The sequence below is a fragment of the Jaculus jaculus genome, chromosome 4 (genome assembly GCF_020740685.1).
Source record: "Jaculus jaculus isolate mJacJac1 chromosome 4, mJacJac1.mat.Y.cur, whole genome shotgun sequence".
Lineage (NCBI taxonomy): Eukaryota > Metazoa > Chordata > Mammalia > Rodentia > Dipodidae > Jaculus > Jaculus jaculus.
This window is the reverse complement of record NC_059105.1, coordinates 143,989,922-144,016,142: the sequence shown is the minus strand read 5'-3', so window position 1 is coordinate 144,016,142 and position 26,221 is coordinate 143,989,922. Positions and strand designations below refer to the sequence as shown.

Genomic DNA, 26,221 nt, shown 5'->3' with positions numbered 1-26,221 from the left:
GGACTGTGGGCCCTAGAGGCTTACTAGTACTAGGCAACATTAAAAACAGAGATTTGAAGCCTGAAAAAATATTCAGTAGCCATGAAGTCTTGCTGTAAAAGCATGAGGAACTGAGTTCAATGCCAAGGACCCACAATGAGTGTGAGCAGAAATGCTTGGGAGCATAACATGGAGAATGGGACAAAGATGGAAGAATCACTGGAGCCCCGGTCAGCTAATCTAATCCTAAAGCAGTGAGTTTCAGGTTCAGTAAGAGATTCCATGTCAGGTAAATAATGTGGGAGAGAAATCAAGAGAGACACCCTACTTCATGCTCTGGCATACACACACATGTGCATAGGGTGTGTGCATTTCTACACGAATACACATATGTCATATGTGCATACATATTCACCACACATACTGCAGACACATACAGAAAGGTAGGTTAAAAAGGGGAACTGTGTACCAATGTATTATTTTCTGTATTTTTGCCTTTATCATCAGAAAAAGAATACCTGGAAATATGATGCAAGCCAAACTATACTTTTTAGACAATTCACACAGAAATGGACTCAGCCCTTTAAATTCTCTCTTTTTTTGTCAAGGTATGAAACTAGTTGATGCTTTGAAAAGTATTTTATAATTATATTCATAAGAATGACAGATAATAAACATACTGTTCTCATGATTCTTAAGGGTTACTGGATTTACTATGACACCTTGTTTTATAGAGTGCTGGATCATAATTTTGGAATAGTGCAAAGAAATAAACAGTGCTTTCCAGGAAAATTTTCCATGCTAAAATATAGGAGGAAAATGTTACATTATTCTTTTGTAGATTCATAATGTATCCTGGCTTACAAAATAAACCTTCAGAATCACTGTAGAATGAAAGCTGTATAATTGCATTTATTACTATACTTATCAGCATTATAAGAGACCACTAGCCATACATCAAATCCATCTTATGACCAACCCACTCTAGCCTTTAAAGGTTGACTGAAACACTCATTCACTTTGCTTACAGATGTTTGTACTCCTTTGTCTTATTTTTTAAATACACAGATTAAAAGTGTAATCAAGAGAAAAGGATGTATAAATTTTAAGTATTTATTATATATTTTTGTATTTTAATGGCATGATGTTATACATTTATCACTTTTTTGTTTGTATATCTTTAGAGAATGTGTGGTATGTGATGTGATGTGATATGTGTGGTGTATGAACACGTGTGTGTGCACATGCATGCATGCATGCTTATTGGTGTGGAGGCCGAAGACTGAATGTCAGGTGCCCTCCTCAGTTACTCATTACAACATTTCCTTGAGGCCAAATCTCTCCCTCCATCAGAATCTGCTACTTTGGGTTAGCAAGCCCAGTGATTCTCCAGCATCTTCTCTGGGAGTACTGATGTTAAAGAGATATGTGGTCATGCCTAACTTTTTGTGTAGATACTGGGGAAGTGAACCCAAAAGGCTTATGGCTCTTATGCTACAAGTGCTCTTACTTGTTGACCATCTCTCTACCCACACAATTATCTTTTGTGTAGCTCATTATATTAGCTATGAAGCACAATTATTATAGTAAAATTGAACCTAGCTTAAGGGAAATCATTTTCATGATTCTAGAGCATTTATTTAAAAAATTTAAAGACAATCATTAATGTAATTTACAGGGTACCACCAAATCACCACATAGTAAACTAAAGCATTTATAGTAAAGTTTTTAATAAAAATAATTGTGTTTTTCATATATACTTTAAATTAATCTTATTAGTATGTCTTGAATTATAGTATATGTACATGTTGGACATATTTATACATACGAGAAGCTGGTGCTGAAAGATAAAGAAAACCTATTAAATTTTGTGATTTTGTGAATTTTTCTAAAGATCATGGCAAACTGCAACCATTTTCCAGATCATTCATCTTTTCTTAAACAAGATTTTCTAAAGGTACTCACCATGTACAATGAGAACATACTCTGCGCTGCTTTGGCCGATGGTGTTTGTGGCTTCACATCGATATGTACCATTATCTGTCTTGTTCAGAAACAGAATGTTGAGTTCCCTTCCACTCACAACCATTCGATCAGGATCAGGTAACTCTGCACCATCCTTTGTCCACAAAACAGGTTCTGGCCTATAGGTTTCAAATATGCACAGAAAAGTGATGCTTATTTTATGAACCAAACCAATCAAGCACTCCATATTAAAATATATAAAATATATCTGGTACATTACCATGTGCTGAATTCTATAAAATATTGAATGATCCACCAAGAATTTAGTCAAAAGAGTTGGAGACTTGGCAAATATATTTTAACTCTGTTCTAATGATTTAAGCAGACACTTTCAGCATCTGGTTTGTTGAATCACTACAGCCTTCACTCTTGATCTCCTGCCCAGGTCCTGAGATCAGCTATGGTTGCTAATGGCTTACAGTGCACACTGGAGTTTCCTTGGACTACTGAAGTAAATCCTTTCCCGGACATCCCTAGCATAGCATTATCCCTTAGCACATGGCTCCGTCACAGCGTCAGGGATTTTACTGAAATCACCTGTGCCCTCTTCACCTTAACCACATTTCCTGCTTCCTAAAGAAATATTAAGAAAGATTTGTTGCAACAAAATAAATACATTTAAGCATTGAATAGTGTATCGATCAATGACAGACCTCATGCACAACCATGATCCCATATAATTATTGTAATTATATGGCTAGTGGGGCCACGGCTGTCTTAGAATGAGGACCATCACTAATGTTACACTAAAGAAATTGCCTTATAGGCCTGTCTCAGAGACTCACCCTATCATTAAGCCATTGAAGACTATTCTTTAAGAGTAAGTCTGTCTCAAATTTGTTTATAGGGAAGAGTTTAAATAAGCTATAAATTCCTGACTTTAAATATATAAGTCTTTCTAAATTATTCAATATATAAATGGCTGTTAATAATGACCATCACCATGAATTGATGATTATAGTTCTCATAGGTATTTTCTATACGAGTCTATAAATATAGAAACAAATTAAAAATGTTATTTCTGTTTCACTTACTGCATGTAAGATTATAGAGTATCAGAGAAATGTTCAATCCCTTGTTGGGCTCCCAGTTGGTGCTTCATTTACTGCCTCCTTTGTCCTAATGACAGATATTTTTCTGTCTTTCTATGAAAACATTGTAGCTTGAATATGATTAATTTAATACACATAAGCTATAATTTCTTTTTAGTTGTATACAATTTGAACATATTCTAAAATTGGGAATACAATGAGAACACAGTACTTGATCAAAGTTTTCTGTGGCGGTGACATCCATTGTACGTAGAATGTGTACTTTTCAAATAAAATTTTATAAAAGTGATAATACACTAGAAAAAATACTGTATAAGCAGGTCAGAAATATAATAAAGACATTAGTAATCAAGTGGTTATGTCTGAAAGCACATGGAGAATGTGGCATTATGATATAATAAGAAGCATGTTTTCTTCGTTGTTCAACTTCCTGATATTATGCTCTGGAAATATGAATTGTTAGGAGCATACTTTTCTTGTCTTTGACTCTAATTTTGTAGTGCTCCTGAATATATTTTAAATTAATGGGTTACAGGGACATTTTTGTTCTAATGAGATCCTGCAACTATATAGTCTTCAAAGGCAACTGAACAGCCTTCATATGGGGATATACCATTAGAGGGCTGGGACTTTCATTCCATCTCCTGAACTTCCCAGAGGGGAGTAAGGTGGAATTTTGAGTTGAGATAACAAATATCTAACAATGTTATTCACCAAACCTATGTAATGAAGCCTCTATAAAATCCCTGAAGCATATGGTTCAGAAGGGAGAGGCTCTCAGAGTGGGCATTCTAGCTGGTATCCTCCACAATCTACATTATGTCTTGCTCATCTTTTATTTGACTATCTGCACTTGGTGTAATAAATTTAGTATTGCATAGGAAGCATAGATACAGTGTTTCTTTAGGCCATTCTTACAAATTCATCAGAGTCCATGAAGGAATTATGGAATCCCAGGTTTACAATGGGATCATATGAAGGATAGCTTACCTTCTTGTCCTTAGAAATGGCCCCTAGAAATAGGAGAAGTCACCTGCGATTGAACCACAAGCTGTGGGTCTGGACACTATCTCAAGTCAGATAGTGATAGAATTGAACTGAATTACAGCCTGCTCTGTTGATGTACCTGGATAATTGATCATTGCTGAAGTGAAGTTGGTACATGTATGTTGGTAACCACAGTGAATTATTGTAGTAAGTGTGTGAATAAAGAATAATAAGCACATTGTTTTTGCTAATCATTCCAGAGAGATAAAGGAAAGATATAAAGGTGATTTTATCTAAAATGTATTAATACAAATATGATAGTATTTTTCATAAGAAAAATTAGGAAATTCTGCATATAAAGTATTATAAAACATTTATCTCATTCAATTATACAGAAAATCCATGTTCTTAATACTTTTATTAAAAACCAAATTATTGGTGCTTCTCTACTTGTTTTTATATCCAAAATCTGTGATGTTTTCTTTATTTAAAGCCATATAAAGGTTAGGTGTGACCACACAAGACTGTAACTCTAGCCTTAGGGGTGGTGAGATGCCTGAGAGGAAGATCTTTTGTACTCACTAGACAGCTAGACTAGCCACAAAATGATGACTTCCCATTTTAGTGAGAGACTCTGTCTCAGAGAAACAAGGTAGAAGACAGGGAAACGAGGACATGTGACATAAAGTAGCCTACATGTGCGAGTGTGTCTGTGCGCACATCTGTGCATTCCTGTGCATACACCAAACATACTTGTGGTAGTTTGAATGGATGGTCTCCAATATATTCAGGGTTTCCTCAAGTTTGTAATTCAGATCTCTAGCCACTTGGCTAGTGGAGGTATCATTTGGTGGATCTTACGACCCAGCTCTAAGGTTTGATGATGGATTTGAAATTCCATTCTAAATATAGGCCAAGTTCCTGAGTTCTGCCTGAGGTACCTGTAGTGTGCTTGCTTGCTTTTTGGTTATGCTTATGTGGCTTTTGGTTTTTCTCTGTTTAGTCCTGTGGAAAGGGGGGCAACTTCTGCCATTATGGAACTTCCCATGCTTCAATAAATCCCTCCCTCCCAGAACTGGGCCAGTTCTGGAAGTTCATCTCAGCAGTGAACTAAGACAGTCTACTAAAGAATTGTACCAAGAGTTGGGTGTGTTTGAGATGAATCTGACTATGTGGATTTTGGTCTCCTGGAACTTCTTTTTTGGAGGAAAGGACATGGACTTGGTACTTGTAACAGACAATGCCTTCTGGGGTGGTGAGCCAAGTTTTATGGACTGTTCTGATGAGAGATTGAGCATGATAAGTGCAGAAAGAATTGCATTTGTAAGCTTGGCTTATGAACTTTCTAAGGAGAAGGAGAGTCTTCAGAGAATTTTATTCAAACTGGGATACTGCCATAAGGGCTGATTGAGATTTGATGCCCAGGCCTAGAGAGTTTGGTCAAGTTTAAACTTGGAATGGACTAATGTGCTTGGCTAAATTTATAGGTCAGACAGTTAAGATTTTAAGTTGGAGAAACTCAAGGAAGTTTGAAATTACTAACACAGAGCCCAGTTGCTGAAGTTGCTATCTTCAATCACACTGCACTATTAAGGAAGATGGAACAAGTGCTTTACATGAAAATAATGGAACCTACTTAGCAGCAAACAACCTGATATGATGCTCACACAAGTGCAATCGTGGATCATAGCCATGGGGGGAAGCCAATTGCTCTTGATTTGGCTAACTGATCTGCTCAGTGGAACGGAACCCATAACTGGAGCAGGAAAACAAGTCAGAACCATATCCAAAAATAAGCCTGCTCTCCATTAAATTCTCTCTCTAAAAACTAATATTTATCACATTTATTTGGTGCTAACTTTACTCTCTGTTGGAGAATCTGCTTCCCTTTTCAGACAGATGCAGATCCTGAGACCCCATCATACCTCAAAAAGGGCCCCACCTGAAACTAAGAATAATTGGGTAAACATGCAAGAATGCTGTTTTCTTGGTGAACCAGGAAACAGCAAAATGATGAAGGAGATAGACACAGAGAACAATCAACCCCTACCAAACCAGATATCCAGAGACACAGAGGCTCCCAAGATCTCAACGCTGAAGCAGATCTAATATGAACCAACATGACTCAGGGAAATTTACGGAAGATGCGGTAGAAAGAATGTCAGTGACCCACATTGGGTCATGACATGCAGAGACATTTCCTTTTACCCAAAATTGAAAGCTAACCCCAAAATACACGACCTATGTACCCCAACAAGGAGGGTCCCTGCGGAGGAGGGAGGACAATGATGAGGCTAACAATGGTACCAACTTGACTGTATTTATTCACTGAGTTCAAAAAAATAAAGAAAGTGGAAAGGATGCCTGTAGAAAGACTATGATAGACGCACAAACTCATTTAAAAAGAGTTGACAGGAGAATAAAAACTTGCTTTTCAAGGTTATGATTTATTTTGTCTCTGAATTAAGAATATGGTTGTGATGGGCTGGGGAAATGCCTTAGTGGTTAAGGTATGTGCCTGCGAAGCCTAAGGACCCTGGTTTGAGTCCCCAAGACCCATGCAAGCCAAATGCACAAGGGGTCATGCATCTGGAGTTCATTTGCAGTGGCTTCAGGCCCTGGTGTGCCCATTCTCTCTTTCTTTATATCTGTCACTCTCTCTTAAATAAATAAATAAAATATTAATTTAAAAAAATATGGCTGTGTCCTACACAGCTGGTATTAGTTTCAGAAGCATAAAAAAAAAAAATGCATGGACTGGTCATGTAGTGCACACAGTACCAGAAGCTGCTGCTGAGAGTCAACATATATTCAATATATAGACAGGGTGTGATAAGCCTGAGGCAGAACCATTGAAAGATGGACAGTGGTTTGCCGAAAGACTAAAGATGCTTTGAATACACTCAGACTGTGTAAGGGCTACCACTGAGTGCTACTGGTGTGGGATGGAAGTTTTCACTAGATATTCATCCCAACTCAAAGTGAGGAATTGGAAAATCTGGAGACTCTCAGTCACTGGTTATTTTATTGGACTTGAACTGCAGAAGTTTGATGTTTTCTTGATGATTATGGACTTTTCACTGTTCCAGTCTCTCCTTGTTATGTTTTATAGCAGTTGAAAATGTTTACTCTGTACCTTTATATGTTGAAAGTATATAATTTGTTTTAATTTTACAAGACTCACAACTAAGAAAAAAATCTAACATCTCAAGTGAGACTTAGACCTTTGGAACTCTCTTAAGTTGGTAAAGAATGTGGGGATCTTTAAATCTGGACTGAACACAAGATACAAGGTGAAATGGTTATGAGTCTGTTGGGGGACAGGAGAGGAATCTGGTAGTTTGAATGGATGGTCCCCAATATATTCAGGAGTTTATTAAAGTTTGAAACTTAGAACTGTAGCCACCTGGCTGGAGGAGGTGTCACTGGGCATATCTTAGGGTCCAGCCCTAAGGTGTTGTGATATATTTTGAATTCCAGTCTAAATACATGCACAGTTCCTGAGTTCTGCCTTGTACTCATGTAGTGTACTTGCTTGCTTTTTGGTGGTACTGGTGTGGCTTTTGATTTGTTTTCTCTCTGTTTGGTCCTGTGAAATGAGGACCAACTTCTTCTGCCATTATGAAACTTCCCCTGTGTTAATAAATCCCTTCCTCCCAGAACTGTGCCTGGTCTGGAAGTTTATCTCAGCAGTGACCTAGGCTGTCTACTACAATACTACACACCATGCAGACTACACCTCTTATACCAAAATAAAAATAAAATGAGTAAATATACATAAAATAAACAAATATGTTATAAAGTAATTTGAATTGTATAGTTCCCAAGTTGAAATTGGTAAACATATTTCCATTAAATGAACACCTCAAATTCAAATTATGATGGCATCCATCTAATAGGGTTAAGCCTGTCTCAGTCACCTCTAAAGCACATGAATCTGTATAAAAGCTGTGGATATTGACACATGTCTATAATGCCAGGATGGGGAAGGCAGAGAAGAAGATCCCTTGGGTTTTATAGTCTCCTAGACTATTCCAGTGAGTGAGCTCCAGACTTGGTAAGGCTTTTGCCTCAAAAAATAGGGTCAGAAATGATTTAAGGAGATACCTGATTTTCACCTTTTTCCTCTACATGCACACACACACAGAGACACTTGCACACACACACCCTCCCTTTTAGTAAATGAATAAAAAAATTAAAACAGCAACAATAACAGTAAGAAACAGGAAGGTCTTTGAAAAAGTGCTAATTGGAAGATTCAGTGGTGCAAGCTTCCATAGACAAAACTAATTTCTTTGAGGACTTACTATCTTTCACTGTGTGGTAGATCTTCAAGGTGGTTAAAGTGTTAGTATCACGAGATGCAGCTATAATGAGTTGGAGGTTAGAGTTTATATATGGATTAAAAATACCCTACACATCTTCACAATTAGTAGTTAAAATCTTCAGGCTCTTAATATCAACATAGAAATATTAAGTGGTTTAGCAGGGCTTGATACAATTTGTGTTTCATCTTAATAAAGAGAGCCCCCAGGCTCTTTCTAATTGGAACCCAGAAATGATTGAATTTCTTGCTCCAGATGAATAACAATCTTCCCTGCTGTTCAGGAATCCAAAGGAGATAATTTTAAACATGGTTCCATTCCTCAGTTTTTATGTGATGAGGATAGAAGAGGAGGCAACATACACCAGCAGTAGCAGGAGGGCACACAGCAGCAGATGCAAGATGGTAACACTGTACAACTCTCCAGTGAGAACATTAGTAGCTTCAGTACAGAAAGTCCTCCTTTTATTTTCTAAAGTTTCACAAGTTTGAAATTTGTGTTAGGTGGAAATTCATTATGTTTAGGTCTATCAAAAATATAAGCATGAAAAAAATGTTTTATTTTTCTGTATACCTAAGGTATTTTTTTGCAAATAGCTCTTTCTAGAGTAATGTCAGAAAGATAAAAATGAAAATTGGAGCTGAAGAGATGGCTTAGCAGTTAACGCATCATTTGCTTGTGAAGCCTAAGAACCCATGTTCAACCTCCATGTTCCATGTAAACCAGATGTGCAAGGTGACATAGAACGCAAGTTCACACATGTGCACAAGGTGGTATGTGAGTCTAGAGTTTGATTACTATGGTTGGAGGCCCTGGCATGCCAATTCTCACACACACTCTCTCTCTCTCTCTCTCTCTCTCTCTCTCTCACTCTTGCTCTCTGGCATAAAATTAGCCAGTCTGTTAGCCTTGTCTCAGAAAAAAAAAAATGTAGAAAAAATGAAGAAAAGAAAATTATTTTCCTGACAGGTTTTTCTCTTATATTCTAAGGTTTTTTGAAATGAACTGTAATACTATGAGATTTTATATATATATGTGTGTGTGTATACATATACACATATGCATATATATGCATTTATATATGATTTTATAAATATACATTTATGTATATGCATATATCTCATTGTTTTCTTTTATACATCTGTAAGAAGAGATTCTTGGGTATCTTTTATAAATTCTTACTTATAAGTTAATGTTGGGAGGCACTGCCACAAGTTTCCCTGATTGGCCATTTATTTAATATCAGAAAACCAAGTTAAAAATCCAGTCAAGGGCCGGAGAGATGGCTTAGCGGTTAAATGCTTGCCTGTGAAGCCTAAGGACCCTGGTTCGAGGCTCGGGTCCCCAGGTCCCACGTTAGCCAGATGCACAAGGGGGCGCACGTGTCTGGAGTTCGTTTGCAGAGGCTGGAAGCCCTGGTGCGCCCATTCTCTCTCTCTCCCTCTATCTGTCCTTCTCTCTGTGTCTGTCACTCTCAAATAAATAAATAATTTTTTAAAAAAAAAAGAAATCCAATCAAATCTACTTTTTACTCTTTTTCTATTTTTATCAGTCATTCATGTGTGCATGTATTTGTGTTTATGTATGTATGTATGTATGTATGATTTGTGTATTGGGCACTTGAGCACTATAGTACATGTATAGAGATCAGAAGATGTCTCCTCTCTTTCCATCTTCTTTTGAGACAGTTTCTCTTGTTACTGCTGTTCTCAAGCTTCCAGACAATCCAGCTCTGCCCCCCACTGTCATGTACATTGGGGTTGCAGATGCATGCACTACTTTGTACTCAGCTCTACATGAGAACTGAGGATGGTAGAACTTGTGTTGGCCGGCTTGCAATCTAATACTTTTAATACTTGAGGTAGCACTCCTTCCCCTACTTACAATTTCCTCCCTCCTAATGTCCACTATAATTGCTCAGTAAGTCTTTGGAGCATTTTCTTCCCTGTGGCATTATGCCAGACAATTCATTTAATCCTTCCAAGTGTACTTAGGGTCATCACTCTTTATACCAATGACAGCAATATCTCTTTTTGCCTTCTTAGATGTCATTCTGATCTAGGTTCATCTTTGGGAAAACTAAAGAGGAAACAATGAGTTTATGAAGCTCTTAGCTATGGAAGAGTACATCCCATAATGAACATTGTATAACAAATGAATTCTCCTGTCACTTTTAAAAGTGGACAGGAATACAATACCACCTAAAATTTGGAAGAATTTCTATGATCACCCTTTTTCCAAAAGTCATATTCAGCGTTGTTTTCCATAATACTTCCTTTATAAGCACAGTATACATTGGACTCAAATACTACATCAATTTTAGGAGAATTTTGTACACATAAGAAAAAGACTCTCAATGGTAGACACTCAAATAAACATTATGTTCTGGCCAAAAGCAAAAGACAGAAATTTACAAGTGTTTAAGGCTTACATTTTCTTTAATATAAATTAAACAGAAATTCCACAGGGAAATAAGAGAGCTCAACAAAACCATAGAGCACGTAGACCTAATGGACATCTACAGGACTTTCCATCCCAAATCCACAGATTACACATTCTTCTCAGCAGCCCATGAAACATTTTCTAAAATAGACCATATACTGGGTCACAAAGACTGCCTACACATATTTAGGAAAATTGACATAATTCCCTGCATGATATCAGATCACAATGCTATATTGTTAGAAATCAACAACAAAAGACCCACCGAGAATCCCAACAACACCTGGAAATTGAACAGCACACTTTTAAACAATAAATGGGTAGTGGAGGAAATAAAAAATGAAATTGCAAAATTCCTGGAATTGAATGACAATGAGAACACATCATATAAAACTTATGGGACACAATTAAGGCGGACCTCAGGGGAAAATTCATAGCACTCAATGCCTTCATAAAAAGACAGAAAGATCCCAAATCAATAACCCAACCATCCACCTAAAGGCCCTGGAAAAACAAGAAAAATCCAACCAAAGAGCTCCAGAAAGAAGGAAATAATTAAAATCAGAGCAGAAATTAATGAATTGGAAACCAAGGAACCAATTAAGACAATAGACAAAACAAAGAGCTGGTTCTTTGAAAAATAAACAAGATTGACAAACCACTGGCAAATTTGATCAAGGAAAAAAAGGAGAGGCCTCAAATTAACAAATTCAAAATGAAAAAGGAGAGATCACAAAAGACATAAGTAAAATTGAGAGAATCATGAGGATTTATTTCAAAACCTCTACTCCACAAAACTGGATAATGTGGAGGAGATGGATAAATTCCTGGACATATACCATCTATCAAAGATAAACTCAGAGCAGATTAATCACCTCAATGAACACATCACACTCATGGAGATTGAAAAAGTAATAAAAAACCTCCCCAAATGAAGAGTACAGGACCAGATGGCTTCTCAGCTGAATTCTTTCAAAACTTCATGGAAGAACTCAAACCAATCTTCCTTAAACTGTGCCACACAATTGAAGAACAGGGAAAGCTACCCAACTCCTTTTATAAAGCTAGTATCACCCTAATTCCAAAACCAGGCAGAGATGCCACAAGAAAGAAAACTACCAGCCTATTTCCCTGATGAATTTAGATGCAAAGATCCTGAACAAAATCCTTGCAAACCAAATCCAACAACACATCAAAAGCATCATCCACCTACCTAGTGGGATTCATCCCAGGAACACAAGGGTGGTTCAACATATGGAAATCTGTCAATGTAATGCACCATATAAACAAAGTTAAAAATAAAAACCACATAATCATTTCAATAGATGCAGAAAAAGCCTTTGACAAGATACAACATCACTTCATGATCAAAACATTGGAGAGAACTGGCATAGTTGGTACGTATCTTAACATAATAAAGGCAATATACAAGGCTCCGAAGGCCCAAATAATACTTAATGGAGAGATACTGGAGGAATTTCCATTAAGATCAGGAACAAGACAGGGTTGTCCTCTCTCACCTCTGCTTGTCAATATACTACTGGAAGTCCGAGCTCAAGCAATAAGACAGGAGAAGGAAATAAAAGGTATGCAATTTGGAAAGGAAGAAGTTAAGTTAGCTCTATTCACTGATAACATGATCATATATGTAAGAGACCTGAGAGACTCCATCCCCAAACTCCTGAACGTGATTAACTCCTATAGCAAAGTAGCAGGATACAAAATCAATGCACAAAAATCAGTAGCATTTCTATATGCAAAAGACAAAGATACAGAGAAAGACATAAGGCACATAGTCCCATTTTCAATAGCAACAAAAAAATAAAGTACCTTGGAATAACGTTAACCAAGGAAGTGAAAGATCTATACAATAACATGAAAACACTCAAAAAAGAAATTGAGGAGGACTTCAGAAAATGGAAAGACTTCCTGTGCTCCTGGATAGTCAGAATTAACATTGTGAAGATGGCACCTACCAAAGGCAATATATAGATATAATGCAATTCCAATTAAAATCCCAACAGTGTTCTTCACAGAGATAGAAAAAATGATCTCAAATTTCATATGGCAAGGAAGAAGGTCTCGCATATCCAAACATATTCTCAACAAAAGAACCTCTGGTGGCATCACCCTACCTGATCTAAAGCTATATTACAAAGCCATAGTAATAAAAACAGCATGGTACTTGCATAAAAACAGGAGTGTAAACCAATGGAATAGACTTGAGGACCTGGATTTTGGGTCAAGCAACTATAGCTACTTGATATTCGGCAAAGGCCTGAACAATATAGGATGGGAAAAAGACAGCATCTTCAACAAATGGTGCTGGACAAACTGGATAACCACATCTAAGAAACTGAAACTTGATCCACACATTTCACCATGAACTACACTCAAATCCAAATGGATCAAAGACCTCAATGTAAGACCAGAAACTCGAATACTACTGGAAGAAAATTTAGGAAGTACTTTCCATTATATAAGAATGGAAAAAGACTTTCTGAACAAAACCCCAGTAGCCCATGACCTTAAACAGGCACTCAACCAATGGGATCATATGAAGCTGAAGAGTTTCTTTACAGACAAGCATACAATAAGCAAAGCCAATAGATTACCCACAGAATGGGAGAAAATATTTGTGGGTTATCCAACTGATAGAAGCCTAATTTCTAGAATCTACAAAGAACTCACAAATCTAAATAGTAAGAAATCAAACACCCTACTCACAAAATGGGGCAAAGAGATGAACAGGCAGTTCACAAAGGAAGAAATACAAATGGCAAGCACACACTTAAAAAAATGATCATCATCCCTAATCATTAGAGAAATGCAAATTAAAACAACTATGAGATTCCACCTTACCCCAATAAGGATAGCAAACATCAAAAGATCAAATGAAAATAAATGCTGGTGAGGATGTGGAGAAGCATGAACACTCATCCAGTGTTGGTGGAAATGTAGGATGGTACAACCACGTTGGAAAGCAATATGGAGACTCCTGAAAAAGCTGACTATAGAGATACCAACAGACCCAGTTATTCCCTTACTGGGAATCTACCCTAAAACCTTCAAACCATAGGCCAAAGAGATTTGCTCAACCATGTTTGTAGTGGCTCAATTCATTATAGCTAAGAGCTGGAATCAACCCAGATGTCCATCACTAGAAGAATGGATAACTAAGATGTGGTATATCTACACAATGGAATTCTATACAGCAGTAAGAAAAAATGACACAAAAATTTTGAGGAAAAATGGTTGAACCTGGAACAGATCATTCTCAGTGAACTTACCCAGTCACAGAAAAAAAAAAAAAAAATGCCACATAGACTCACTCATCTACAGCACCTAACCTGAATCTACTCAAGATACCTTACACAACCAGCAAGTATCTCATGGACTAGACACTAGGAGGGATGGGGAGGGAGGGGAGGGCGGTGGGAAACACTAATTTAGATCCAAATTGCAGTGGTACCATAAAATTCTACTTCCAAAAAGGCAGACCAAATGGCTGAACCTTCACCAGGCCCTTATAGGAATCCCCTGAACCACAAGACACTGGAGAGGGTAGGATCAAGTCTAACCTAAATCCTGTACATCTTCCCTCCCTTCCTCTCCCTTTCCCTCCCTCTCTCTCTCTCTCCTTTCTAAATCCTATATATTAGTTACCTTTTTTTTTTCCCCCATTATCTTAGGGGCCACTGACCTGTAACTCCCAGTACAAGCATGGGGCTATCACCCACAATGAGCTTTTGATCAGAGAAACTTACAAGGTTTCTAAAAGAATGACAGATTTCTGTCAGAGTACTTGATGACCCACCAAAGGTTAGTGGTAAGACCCTGTTGCTGAAGACACCATATGCAGCTGACACGTAAAATGGAATGTCATGGCTGGAAGCCAGGAGAGAGTCAATCCCCAGATAGTCAGTGCTTCTAGTGCCAGAAGGTGCTAAATGGGTGACTGGGGGAAGTGACCACTATCTCTCCAAGCAACTCATGGTCCAACCTACTTAGCAGCAAATAACCTGTTGTTATGCCCACACAATTGCAATAGTGGCACATAGCCATGGTGGGGAACCAACTGCTCTTGATTAGGCTAACTGATCCCCTCAGTGGTACAAGACCCATAGCTGGAGCTGCAAAACAATCAGAACCATATCCAAACATAAGACCACTCTCCAATATCAAGCTACCATCAATCATGGGCTACAAGCGGGCATATACCTATTAAATTCTCTATAAAGAAAGTAAGGGCTATTTCATTTGTCCTGGTGTTAACTTACTCTCTGTTGGAGAATCTGCTTCTCTTTTTCAGATATATGCAGATCCTAAGCAGAGAGCCACCCCATCATACCTCAAAAGGGACCTGGCTGAAACTAAGAACAATTGGCGAACAAGCAAGGGTTTCTGTTTTCCTGATGAATTGGATACCAGCACAAGGGGGAAGGAGACCAACACAGAGAAAAATCAATGCCTACCAAGTCAGAGAGCCAGAGCCCCAAAGGCCCCCAACACCTCATCACTGAAGGAGACCAAAAATGAACCCAACATGGCTCAGGGAAATTTTGTGGAAGACGGTGTGGAAAGAATGTCAGAGTTACCTGTTGGGTCATGATATACAGAGATATTTATTGTACCAATAACTGTGTTCTAACTTCACAATGCACGACCCATATACCTCAACCAGGAGGGGCCAGTGGGAGGGAGTAGGTCATGGATGAGCCTAATAATGGTACCAAACTGTCTGTACTTGCAGAATAGAAAACTAATTTAAAAAAATTCATTAGCAAGGAAACTAAAAAGAAAAAAAGAAGATACACAAAAGATTATTTTGTTATTGAAACTAAAAGAGATGTTTCTAATATATTTTGTAAGCATTAATCTATTTTGTGCAAGTTTCATATTCTTAAATATTATAACATATTGCTTAATAGCTTTGTACTATGTATATCAACATTTTCTCCATTTTTTTCTCTTTGATTTGACTGCTGGGCAATTTAACTCTAAAAGTTTTCCTTGTATTATTTATAGTGCTTGTTAATTTGTTCAGGGAAGAATTTTTAATTTTTAAATAGATTCCAGCAACTTTCAACCTAACTTTGAGTATTTTGTCACTTTTTTTTTTTTTTTTTTTTTTTTTTTTTTGATGTAGGGTCTCTCTCTAGCCGAGGTTGATCTGGAATTCACAATGTAGTCTTGGGGTGATTTTCAACTCATAGATGTCCTCTTGCCCTCCTCTTGAGTGCTAGGATTAAAGGCATTTAGCACCATATCTGGCCATTTGTCCACTATTCAATGAAACATGTATGAACTGATTATCTTTATTGATACATATTCCAGTGAACAAAAACTTCTGAAATGTTTGTTCTATAATTGACATTAACGAGTCTCAGTGATTTGTTGAAAAACATGTTGTAGTCTTACTCTAATATTTTAAAAGGTAAGAGTGTGGAGCTCATGGAATTGGATTCTCTTGTTTTCCCAATGCCTTTAGGTGATAGGTTATAGATTTGGGATCTCTCTGTCTTTTTCCCTTAGGAATCTCTTCATTCAGTCCCATAAGTATTATTAAGTTGTCTTTTCATGGTCTTTAAGTTCTGGAAAGTTTACAATTATTTATCTAAATTATTCCACAACCCATTCATTGTTTAAAAGTGAGTTGTTTAATCTCCAAGAGCTGGTGGAGTTCTTGATATGTCTTTTGTTGTTAATTTCTAGCTTTAAAGCATTGTGATCTGATATGATGCAGGAAATTATACTAATTTTCCTGAATTTAGGGAGACATATTTTATGGCTAAATAAATGATCCATTTTGGAGAAGGTTTCATGGGCTGCTGAGAAGAATGTGTATTCTGTAGAATTGTGGTAGAATTTTCTGTAGATATCCATTAGGTCTAGTTGAGCTGTGGTGTCATTGGGCTCTATTATTTCCCTATTGATTTTCTGCTTGGATGACCTGTGTATTGATGTCTCTGACTATGATGGTGTTGGCATTTATTTCTGTTTTGTTGTCACATATGTTTTGTTATATAAACTGTGATGCACCAGTGTTTGGTGCACACAGATTTATGATTTATGATTCTGATATCCTCATGGTGTACCATTCCCTTAATGAGTAAGAAGTGACCTTCTTTGTCCCTTTTGATTACTTTTCATTTGAAGTCTATTTTATCAGGTATTAATATGGTAATACCTGTTAGTTTCTTATTTACATTTGCTTGAAATATCATTTTCTATCCTTTCACCCTGAGGAGGTGTCTGTTTTAGTTGTGAGGTGGGTTCTTGAAGACCACAGATAGAAGGGTCCATTTTTCTCATCCACCCTGTTAAATTGTATCATTTAATGACTGAGTTAATACTGCTAATATTTCAGATTATAACTGTGAAGTTTGATTTAATCACTGCAGTGCTTTATAGGGTATGGTGCTTTCTTGGGCTTTATACATTTTTGGGCCTGCTCTGGTTTTGGTTATTGTGATCTTTTATGGCTGAAGATCAAGATTTAAACCTAAATATTCCCTTAAATTTCAAGCTGAAACTCTTATTCTACTCATATAAATTCCTTTAATAAATTACTGAAGTGTTATAACATCAAGTAGGGAGAGTGTCTTTCCATTAAGTTTGAGAGTTGGATGGGACAATAAACCAACATTAACTTTGCCATTATATTTCAGTAACAAATAGTGAATGGACTTCTATTCTGGTTTATCTTATCCATGCTACTTGATACTGATTTTCTAAAGTAATTCTTACCTCCAAGTTTATAGGCTTTGGTTCAAATAGAAAGTAACCTATATGCAAGAGGCAAGCTCTTCACAAGGCTTGAAAAGAAAGGTATTATTTTAGAGTGTCTATGAAATCCTGACCATTTTTCACTGAGGGCATAGCATTCATTTATTATTTTAACTTTTGAGATATAAAGAAATCATACTACAAATTTTCTAATTCCAAGCAATTTATGAAAGAACAAATAAAACCTTATCTGTAGAAGAGATAAGATTACTGTGATCTTGAAGGAGTGACAGATTATCTCATTGAAGTTGAAATATTCAAAATTGGGACAAATGCTTAAGCTAATCTCTTAGGGCTTTCTGATTACGGAAAACAATTGCCATGTCCTTATCTATACTTAACATTGCTTTTCTTTGGTAAGCACAGAATGTTAATTCCTAGTTAAATATTTCACAAATCTTGAGTTAATGTTGGTTTCCTCATACAAGCAATTAAAATTGCATATATAGGGACACATTAAGTATAAAATCTCTTGAATATATTTAATGATAAATTTAAGTAAGTAATTTTTCAGCTGGTTTGAAAATTGTTAACTCCTGAACTTCTCCTCTGGAAAATTTCCATGATTTCTGAAAAATCAAGAATTTAGAGTAAGAATTTGTAAAGTCTGCCATTTTTGCAACCTGTGTGCAGTAAAAAAAAAAAAAAAAAAAAAAAAAAAAGCCAATTTGATAAATATATCTTCAAGGATACAAACCAACCAGAAGACTGAAAATATTCAGTTCAAAGATATACTGAAATAATGAGGTTATTCAGTCCATATAAGGGTTATGATGCACCCATTGTTTCTTGTTTCAACTACTATAAAACAGTACTAATTACCCTCATGAGATTGAATACTTATACACTGTCTCACCCCTTGTAACTGCTTTATCTCAATTTATTTATCTCAATAGTATTAAAACTGGTGGTCCTGGGAATGAGAAATTGCTTAGAGTTAAGGTGTTTGCCAGCAAAGCCAAAGATCCAGGTTTGAATACCCCCAGTAACCACATAAAGCCAGATGTACAAGGTGATAAATAAGTCTAGAGTTCCTTTACAGTGGCTAGAGGCCCAGGCATGCCCATTCTCTCTACTCTCCCACTTCAAATAAATAAAATATTTTTAAAAGAACTGATGGTTTCAGGGAAGTGTTAGTAAAGTGAACATCATGTATCTGAGAAGTAAATTACTCATGCAAATAAATTCTATAGATATTTAAATTTAAAACTTAAAAGTTTATGTTAATCATTTGGATGAAATCCTTCTCAAATAATCATAGTATTTTCTATAGCATTAGACAAAATATTCTTAATGGCACTCATCTTATTTTTTTTGTACTTAAAATATTTTCAGTTTGAATTATATTTGTAATTTATTTCTTTTTATTTGAGAAAGAGAGAGAGAGAGAGAGACAGAGAGACAGAGAAAAAAAGAGAGAGAGAGGAAAGATTGAGTACACCAGGGCCTCTAACCATTGCAAATGAACTCCAGATGCATGTACCAGCTTGTGTATCTGGCTTATGTAGGTACTGAGAAATTGAACATGGGTCCTTAGGTTTAGCAGGCAAGTACCTTAACTGATAAGCTATCTCTCTAGCTCAGAACAATTATGTTTGAGAAATAAAGCTTGAAGTGAACTAAAGCATCATAGGTAGCATGCTTGTTGATAATATCCTCAAGATCCTGCTTGAACATGGTTGTTTTTAGTATAACAAATTTTAAACGTTTTCAGTTGTCATACATTAGAAAATATATTGGAGAATACATGGACACAAACAGAAATTTTGCTGTACATACGCTCTGTGACATTTCCTTTCCTTTGCTTTACCTGTTTTACTCCTGTATAATTTCTTTAACTTTTGCATGTCATACATATAAGGAACGTGTGTCACGCAAGTTTTTTTTTTAATTTTCTCCGAACAAAAGGCTTTTCTAGTAGTAAGCATTTTCTTTTTGATTACTAAAATAATGTCAAAACTTTATGATCATTCTGAAATAATTTTAAACATTTTCTTTTCTCCATATATTTTGTCAGAAGTGAGAATCAAAATATTTAACAGTTGGTATAACCTGTACAAAATAATCACTTTCTCAGTAAATTTTACTGGTGACTATCAGGCATATTTGTTGTACAATAAGATAGCATTATACTTTATGAATAAATTCAACAATTTATTTTTTAATAGTAAGAGTGAGTTTTGTTTCTGTAATATTAACATGTTAATGAATATGGTATTATATTAACATACATGTAATATTCAGAGATATTTATGTAAAATTTAAAAAATCAGTTATATTCTCATAGTTAATAATTAATATAGAAACATGACACTTAGTTTTAAATCTAGAAGGAAAAAAATAAAAAAAAACCTTGCCCTGAAAGTATAGACCCTCTAAATGTCATCATTCCACAATGGAGTATTAAATATATTAAGATATTTTTGTGTATGGTTTCTGCTGAACATTTACATAATCCCTCAAAATAATTGGCCTTCTGTTTTAAGAAATGTGCCTCCCTAGAAATGTTCAAGAAAATATATATTCTCAATGGACATATAACTATGGTTTTTCAACCTCTTATGGGACATCCCAAAGACATTGGAAGGCTTAATTGAAAATGACTGAGTGCCCAGCACACCACAGATGCCCAGCCTAACTAACAGCAATGGAGTTTACTGCAAGTCAGTGTCTTGTTTCACAAATAAAACCAAAATATTCATTCTCATTTCCACGACAACCACTTGTTTGTTTCTAGAGAGTCAAGATGTGATTAAATTTGAAACTGTGAGATGGAAGCAAAGACCATATGGGAAGGACAGAATGTGGCTCTATACTTATTATGGAAAATTTGAAATAATTCCCCACTATTATGCTCTTGGAAATTTTTCATAAAAATGACTAAATTGTCTTTAGCATTTTTAATTAATTGAGACTCTTACTGTAAATTTCATATCAATGCATAAAAAACTCTACACTACCTTAAGAAATTGGTATATGACACTATATTACAAATGCACTTTGATGATATTTATGCTAGAAATTACTTTGGTAGTATATATAATATTTAATAAGAAATATCTACTCTTGTGATTTGCTTTCAATCTTCCATTTATGTACATTCTAAGGTTTTCCATTTTATTATATTTTAATTAGAAATATATTTGTATTGTTAACTTTTTATAGATATCATTTAATAGCAACATCAAACATAACAATATACTTCCTAAAATCAAACGAATTTAGTGATAGATAACTGTAGTTTATACAATCATGTCAGCAGAGTAGACACACTATTGAGACACATATAGGCCCATAGAAGTTCTTTAGATATTAATCCCATATCTAATGCAGTTTTGAGTGTATTATTTTACAATTATTTTATTACATCTCAGGAAGACAGTTTATGAAGTGCCTGTAGCCCTGTTTTTGTAGGTGTGTGTGTGTTATGTTCACATCCATGCAGGGTGTGTGTATGTGTGTGTGTGTGTGTGTGTGTGTGTGTGTGTGTGTGTGTGGTCTAGAGAACAATTTCTGCCATTATTTTCAGGCTTGTTCCAATGTTTTTTGAGACAAGAGTTCTCACTGACCTGGAGTTCACCAGTTACGGTTCATGGGCAGTCCAATATCTGTCAAGACAGCATTGAATTACAAGTGCAAACTACTGTGCACAGACTTTTTTTACATTGAGGATCGAACACAGGTCCTTAGTCTTACAAAGAAAGCACTTTACTGACTGAGATTTCACCCCATCACAAAATCTCTAAAACTCTTGCAACCTTCACAAAGTTATTGTGAAAATTCACTTTGATAGAAGAATTGAAAATACTGAGTGAGCAAGACCATCAGTATTTTTATTTCTACCAGTTATCATATTATGGAGGGTAATGTAACCTTTGTGAGACATAATTTCCTTCATTTACAACATGGAAATTTACAATTGTAAACCTTTGCTTTAAGATAGCTGTATAGTTTCTAGAAGATGACTGAAAATGAGAACATTTGGAAAGTGATGCTAAAACAAGACCTTATATAGCATAGTAGATTTTTAACCATTCATGTTACTTGCGAGTTTCTAAGTTTGTATTTATTATTACTTTGCCTCCTTTTTTGCATTTTATTCTTTACTAAAATTTGCTTTTGGGTGGCTGGAGAGATTGCTTAGTTGTTATGGTATGTGCCTGCAAAGCCAAAGGACCTTGGTTCAATTCCCCAGGACCCACGTAAGTCAGATGCACAAGGGGGCGCATGCGTCTGGAGTTCATTTGTAGTGGCTGGAGGCCCTGGCACACCCATTCTCTCTCTCCCTCTCTCTACCTCTTTTTCTCTCTTGCTATCTTAAATAAATAAATAAATAAATAAATAAATAAATAAATAAATAAATAAACAAATCAAATAAAGCTTAAAAAAAACCTCCTGAAAAGAAAAAAATAAAACTTGTTAGTTGGTAACTACTCTTCCATACCAGTAATTCTCCCTAGAAGTGTATGCATTTCTACATTTGCAGAACCGGGACTTATTATTTACTCTATATTGTCTTCCTTAGTTTTCCTATAGTTCTTCTACCTCACTATTAAGGTACATTATTATAAAAACCAATCCTTGGCTTGAAATTTTCCAGTCTTCCAACTCCCATGTTTTGTTTTACTTTAATGGGGGCTCTTGCCACTGCCTTCTCTCATTGTTATTTATTCTTACTTTTACTGTTATGTAAACTCATGTAAGCTTGGGTACATTATCTGTTTTTCCCTGAGTTCAATCTGGATCTATTCTACTCATACAAGATTTTGAATGTCACTGACTTGGAATGCATCTATTTTGTTTAAAAACTTAACTTTGGAAATACTAAATGATATTTGCAATGTTAGCACAGTTTCCAGAGTCACTGCATTAGTCCCAATAACAGAATTGAGCCTAAAAATTAGTGAGATGCATTGTAGGCTAATTCATTGACCAAATGCCAATTTAGAGTCTTCATGGTTTATTCGTTAAGTCATTTGAAGGTAAAAATTTCTTGCTCATTGTCATTAATATATTAGATATGACATCCTTAATTTAGATATTAAAATAGGTCTTGCAGCTTTACATGACAGTGAGTTCAGGTGATTTCCTAAGTAATCACTACCATATTTTATTAAGACAGGTATCTTGCTGATCCCAGAGCTAATTGTTTCAGTGGGACAAACTTCCTGCAAACCCTCTAGAGATCTTCTTGTCTCTGTTAAGCCCAGGTCTTGGATTACAGGTGCATATAAGTACCACCAACACTTAGCATAGGCACTTGGAATCCTAACTCTGGTTCTCAGCCTTGAATGGGATGAATATTGCCCCCTGGACCATTTTCACATCCTCAAAAACACTTTGAAAAGAATGAATCTAAGTATAAATTGGTGGGCTTTACTGCCCTAAATGATGAGACAATGTGGTTCAAAGCAAACACTGTCCTGTGGTGGTGGTGGCAGAAGCTGCGCTTCCCTTGTCCACTGTGAGAACAGGATAGGTGGGAATTCTTTAATTTATGCTCAGTTTTCCTCTGAATCTAAAACTCTTTTAAGCTCAAAGATTTTTTTTTCCTTTAATTAACAAATAAAATTACTTTGTTTGGCTTAGTGGCCCACTCAAAATCACTAAGGACATGGATATTACCAGAGCTTTTTAATGCATATGTGCTGTATTTATTGTCTGGTATGTGATGTGATGTGTGTGTGTGTGTGTGTGTGTGTGTGTGTGTGTGTGTGTGTGTGTATGCATTGTATGCCTGTCTATGCACTGATGTGGCAATCGATGAACTGGCCTGTGGCCCCCTTTGTGCTTAGTGCGGTGGATGAAGAAGAACACTAGGTAACCCCCTCTACTGCTCAGCATGCTTTTGCCTGATATCACTTACTTACTGATTTGCTTACTTATTCTAGAGCCTGTCTTTTTGAGCTTTGGTGATTTTCCAGTATCTGCTCCCATTAGTATTGGGGTTACAGACTTGCTTGAACACTCACAATTATTTATGTGGGTTCTGCATATTCAAAATTGGGCCCTCTCGGGTTTCATGCTTTTATAAGAAACACACTTGACCACTGAGTCATCTCTTTAGCCTCATATCCATACATACATAACCTGAGTCTAAAATATATGTGTCCTTCTTTTTCTACTGTACCACAAAGGTCTGTTCTCAAGAGCACAGCATCACAACCATTGAAGCTGAGCCTAAGCACATACCTTGATAAGTAAATGCAATGTGTTCTGAATAGTATACAGTAGGAAAAATTCAAATACTGCTTAATAGAATATGTTCTGCATGGGATCAAATAATTGACATTTATATTATAGAACTATATTTTTATTTTAGTTTATCTTTCTTATTTTGGTGAACAATATTTCTCTCTGGATGATGACTTGCCTTCATTAATTTCTGGTTTGTTTTACCATTGCTTCTCACTAACTAGAATGCATAAAAATTAGCAAATGACCTCAGATTTGTGAAGATGTTTGTGTTTAAATGAGAAAATTGCCCTTATGTAAAAGTATTGTGACTTAACTTTTTTCTCCTGAAAAAAACTTCTATTATTTTCATAGAAAAAACACAATATCAGATTTCTTTCTCAATTCTTGATCATATCTGAAATGGATATGTAATTGTTCCTTTCTAGCACCTCAATAGTCTCTACATGGCATGTGATCTGTCTTCGTGGAGATTAAATTCTTTCTTCTCATACAGAGTAGGAGTGCTCTTCTCTGTTCAATTATGCATACTAGATTTACTTTATATAGATTTAAGAACGAAATATAAATAGTGGTTACTGGGAGGTAAAATAGTAAGTACAACACAAATATTATGATAGATATATAGAAAAATTTATCAAATCCTACTATTATTTTCTCTTATAGAATAAATACCAAGTACCCATTGACCTGACTAAAAGATGTCCCATTGATTTTTTTCTAAAGAAAATTCAGTGTTAAACATTGGATTAAAATGAATGATGACTCACTAGTCAAGGCATACATGGGTAACCCCATGCTGTTTCAGGTCATGGCTTTAATGTAATAGAAAGGTTTTTTTTCTCCACTTTTATAAATGGATAATGCTGCTGCCTAAAAGCTGTCTGGGAATTAAGCCAAAGAAAGAGGAGGATTTCAGCAACTCTGGGGACTTGAAAGAAAAGTGGCTGGCATTAGCTTGGTCCCCACTTTAAACAAAAATTAAGACAATAGACAAACATGTACAGTAATCTCTCTTTTAAGGGAAGAATAGACTGCCTCTATAGTAATGTCAAGTGGAAAAATTTGGTTCTGGCCCAAGTTATGCAGCTGTTCCACAGGAAAATAGCAAAAGGCGCAAGTCCAAAGCAGGCAAATAAGGCATGATTGTTCATAAACAGTCACTGGGGCCCTCCCATTTAGAACAAGGAAAACAACATTAACATTCAGAGGGCAGGTTACAAACATGAGTCTCAAGGCAACTTAAGTCACAGCATCATTGTATGACTCAAACAAAAAATAATGGTGCCATTTTGTCTATGAGCAGTGTACCTAATATTGATAAATGCTGCTTTCTTCAGTAAATTGTAAGTTTCTTAAACATACATTTTAAAGAAACAATAAAGATGTGGCAATGAATTAAGGGTATTATTAAAATCATCTATGAGATGGATAGAAATTATTATATGTTACATGTTCATTGTTTTGTGATTATAAGAAGTGTTTCACATAAAGAATGAAGACAATGTAATGTGTTTGGGGAAACAAGTGACTGCTAAACTGTTGGATTGATTCTTCTGGATGCCAAAATATCAAAATGGGGACTCAGGTGAAATTACTGCAAAGTAATGGAGTGGAACTAGTATGATGATTATCCAAGTAATCTATGTAATTTCAAACTGCCCAGTGGATACCTGTGATATTACATTTACATTTCATTACCATTATTTTGAATCTATCCTAACTATAGGCAATTTCCTTATGTTAAATTATGTTCTATTTTAACATTCTGTTGTAAAATGTTTATCATCTCTTTCCCACATGTTACCATGATCCACCTTCTGATGTGGGTGGCCTTCACGTTAGTGAGTCTGTTCCTTCCCTACCACCTACAAACTCTGTGATTTATCCACTTCATTTGACCATCTGTTCTCTGAGCTTGAGTAAAACTATTTTCTCTATAATGGGAAAATTTCCTTCTGGGAAAATACAATTGTTTCTTTTCCATCTTCCCTTGCTTTCTGTCTTATCTACTCCATCTGGCACTGTTGAAGACACAAACCACAGAGATGCTACTTCCTAAACTGTCTTTAAAGAGGTTAATGTCTTTATCTATTGGAAATGATACTTTGAGAGTAGAAATGAGTAGATTTTTAGATGGTTAGGAAGAAGAAAAGCAAATAATGGTTGAACTAAGGAAGGAGTCAACAAAGTAGACTAGACTACTTTTGCTGTAAACTGGCAGTTTGAAAGAAAATAAAATTTTAAAAAAGGAAAGCTGGAGGTGAAAAATATAATACAGGAGAATAAGTTAATATATGTTTGTTTGTGGACCACAGAATATATATTATCAGTTTGGGGCCTATAGATATAAAGGCAAAATTTCAGTATTTTCATCCCTTAGAGAGCTAATTGCTCAAAGGTACTACATGAATTGTTTTTTTGTTT

The 26,221-nt window shown here is 35.8% G+C and overlaps 1 protein-coding gene across 3 annotated transcripts in view; it reads right to left on the bottom strand.

Annotated features, from left to right (window-relative positions):
- The window catches only part of Cadm2 (cell adhesion molecule 2), a 1,093,192-nt gene that overhangs the window by 113,875 nt on the left and 953,096 nt on the right, over positions 1-26,221 (bottom strand). For all 3 annotated transcript variants that reach the window (XM_045147799.1, XM_045147800.1, XM_004663295.2), the window contains one exon: positions 1,945-2,123. In XM_045147799.1, coding sequence (XP_045003734.1) covers positions 1,945-2,123 — 179 coding nt within the window. The remainder of the gene's footprint in view (positions 1-1,944; positions 2,124-26,221) is intronic.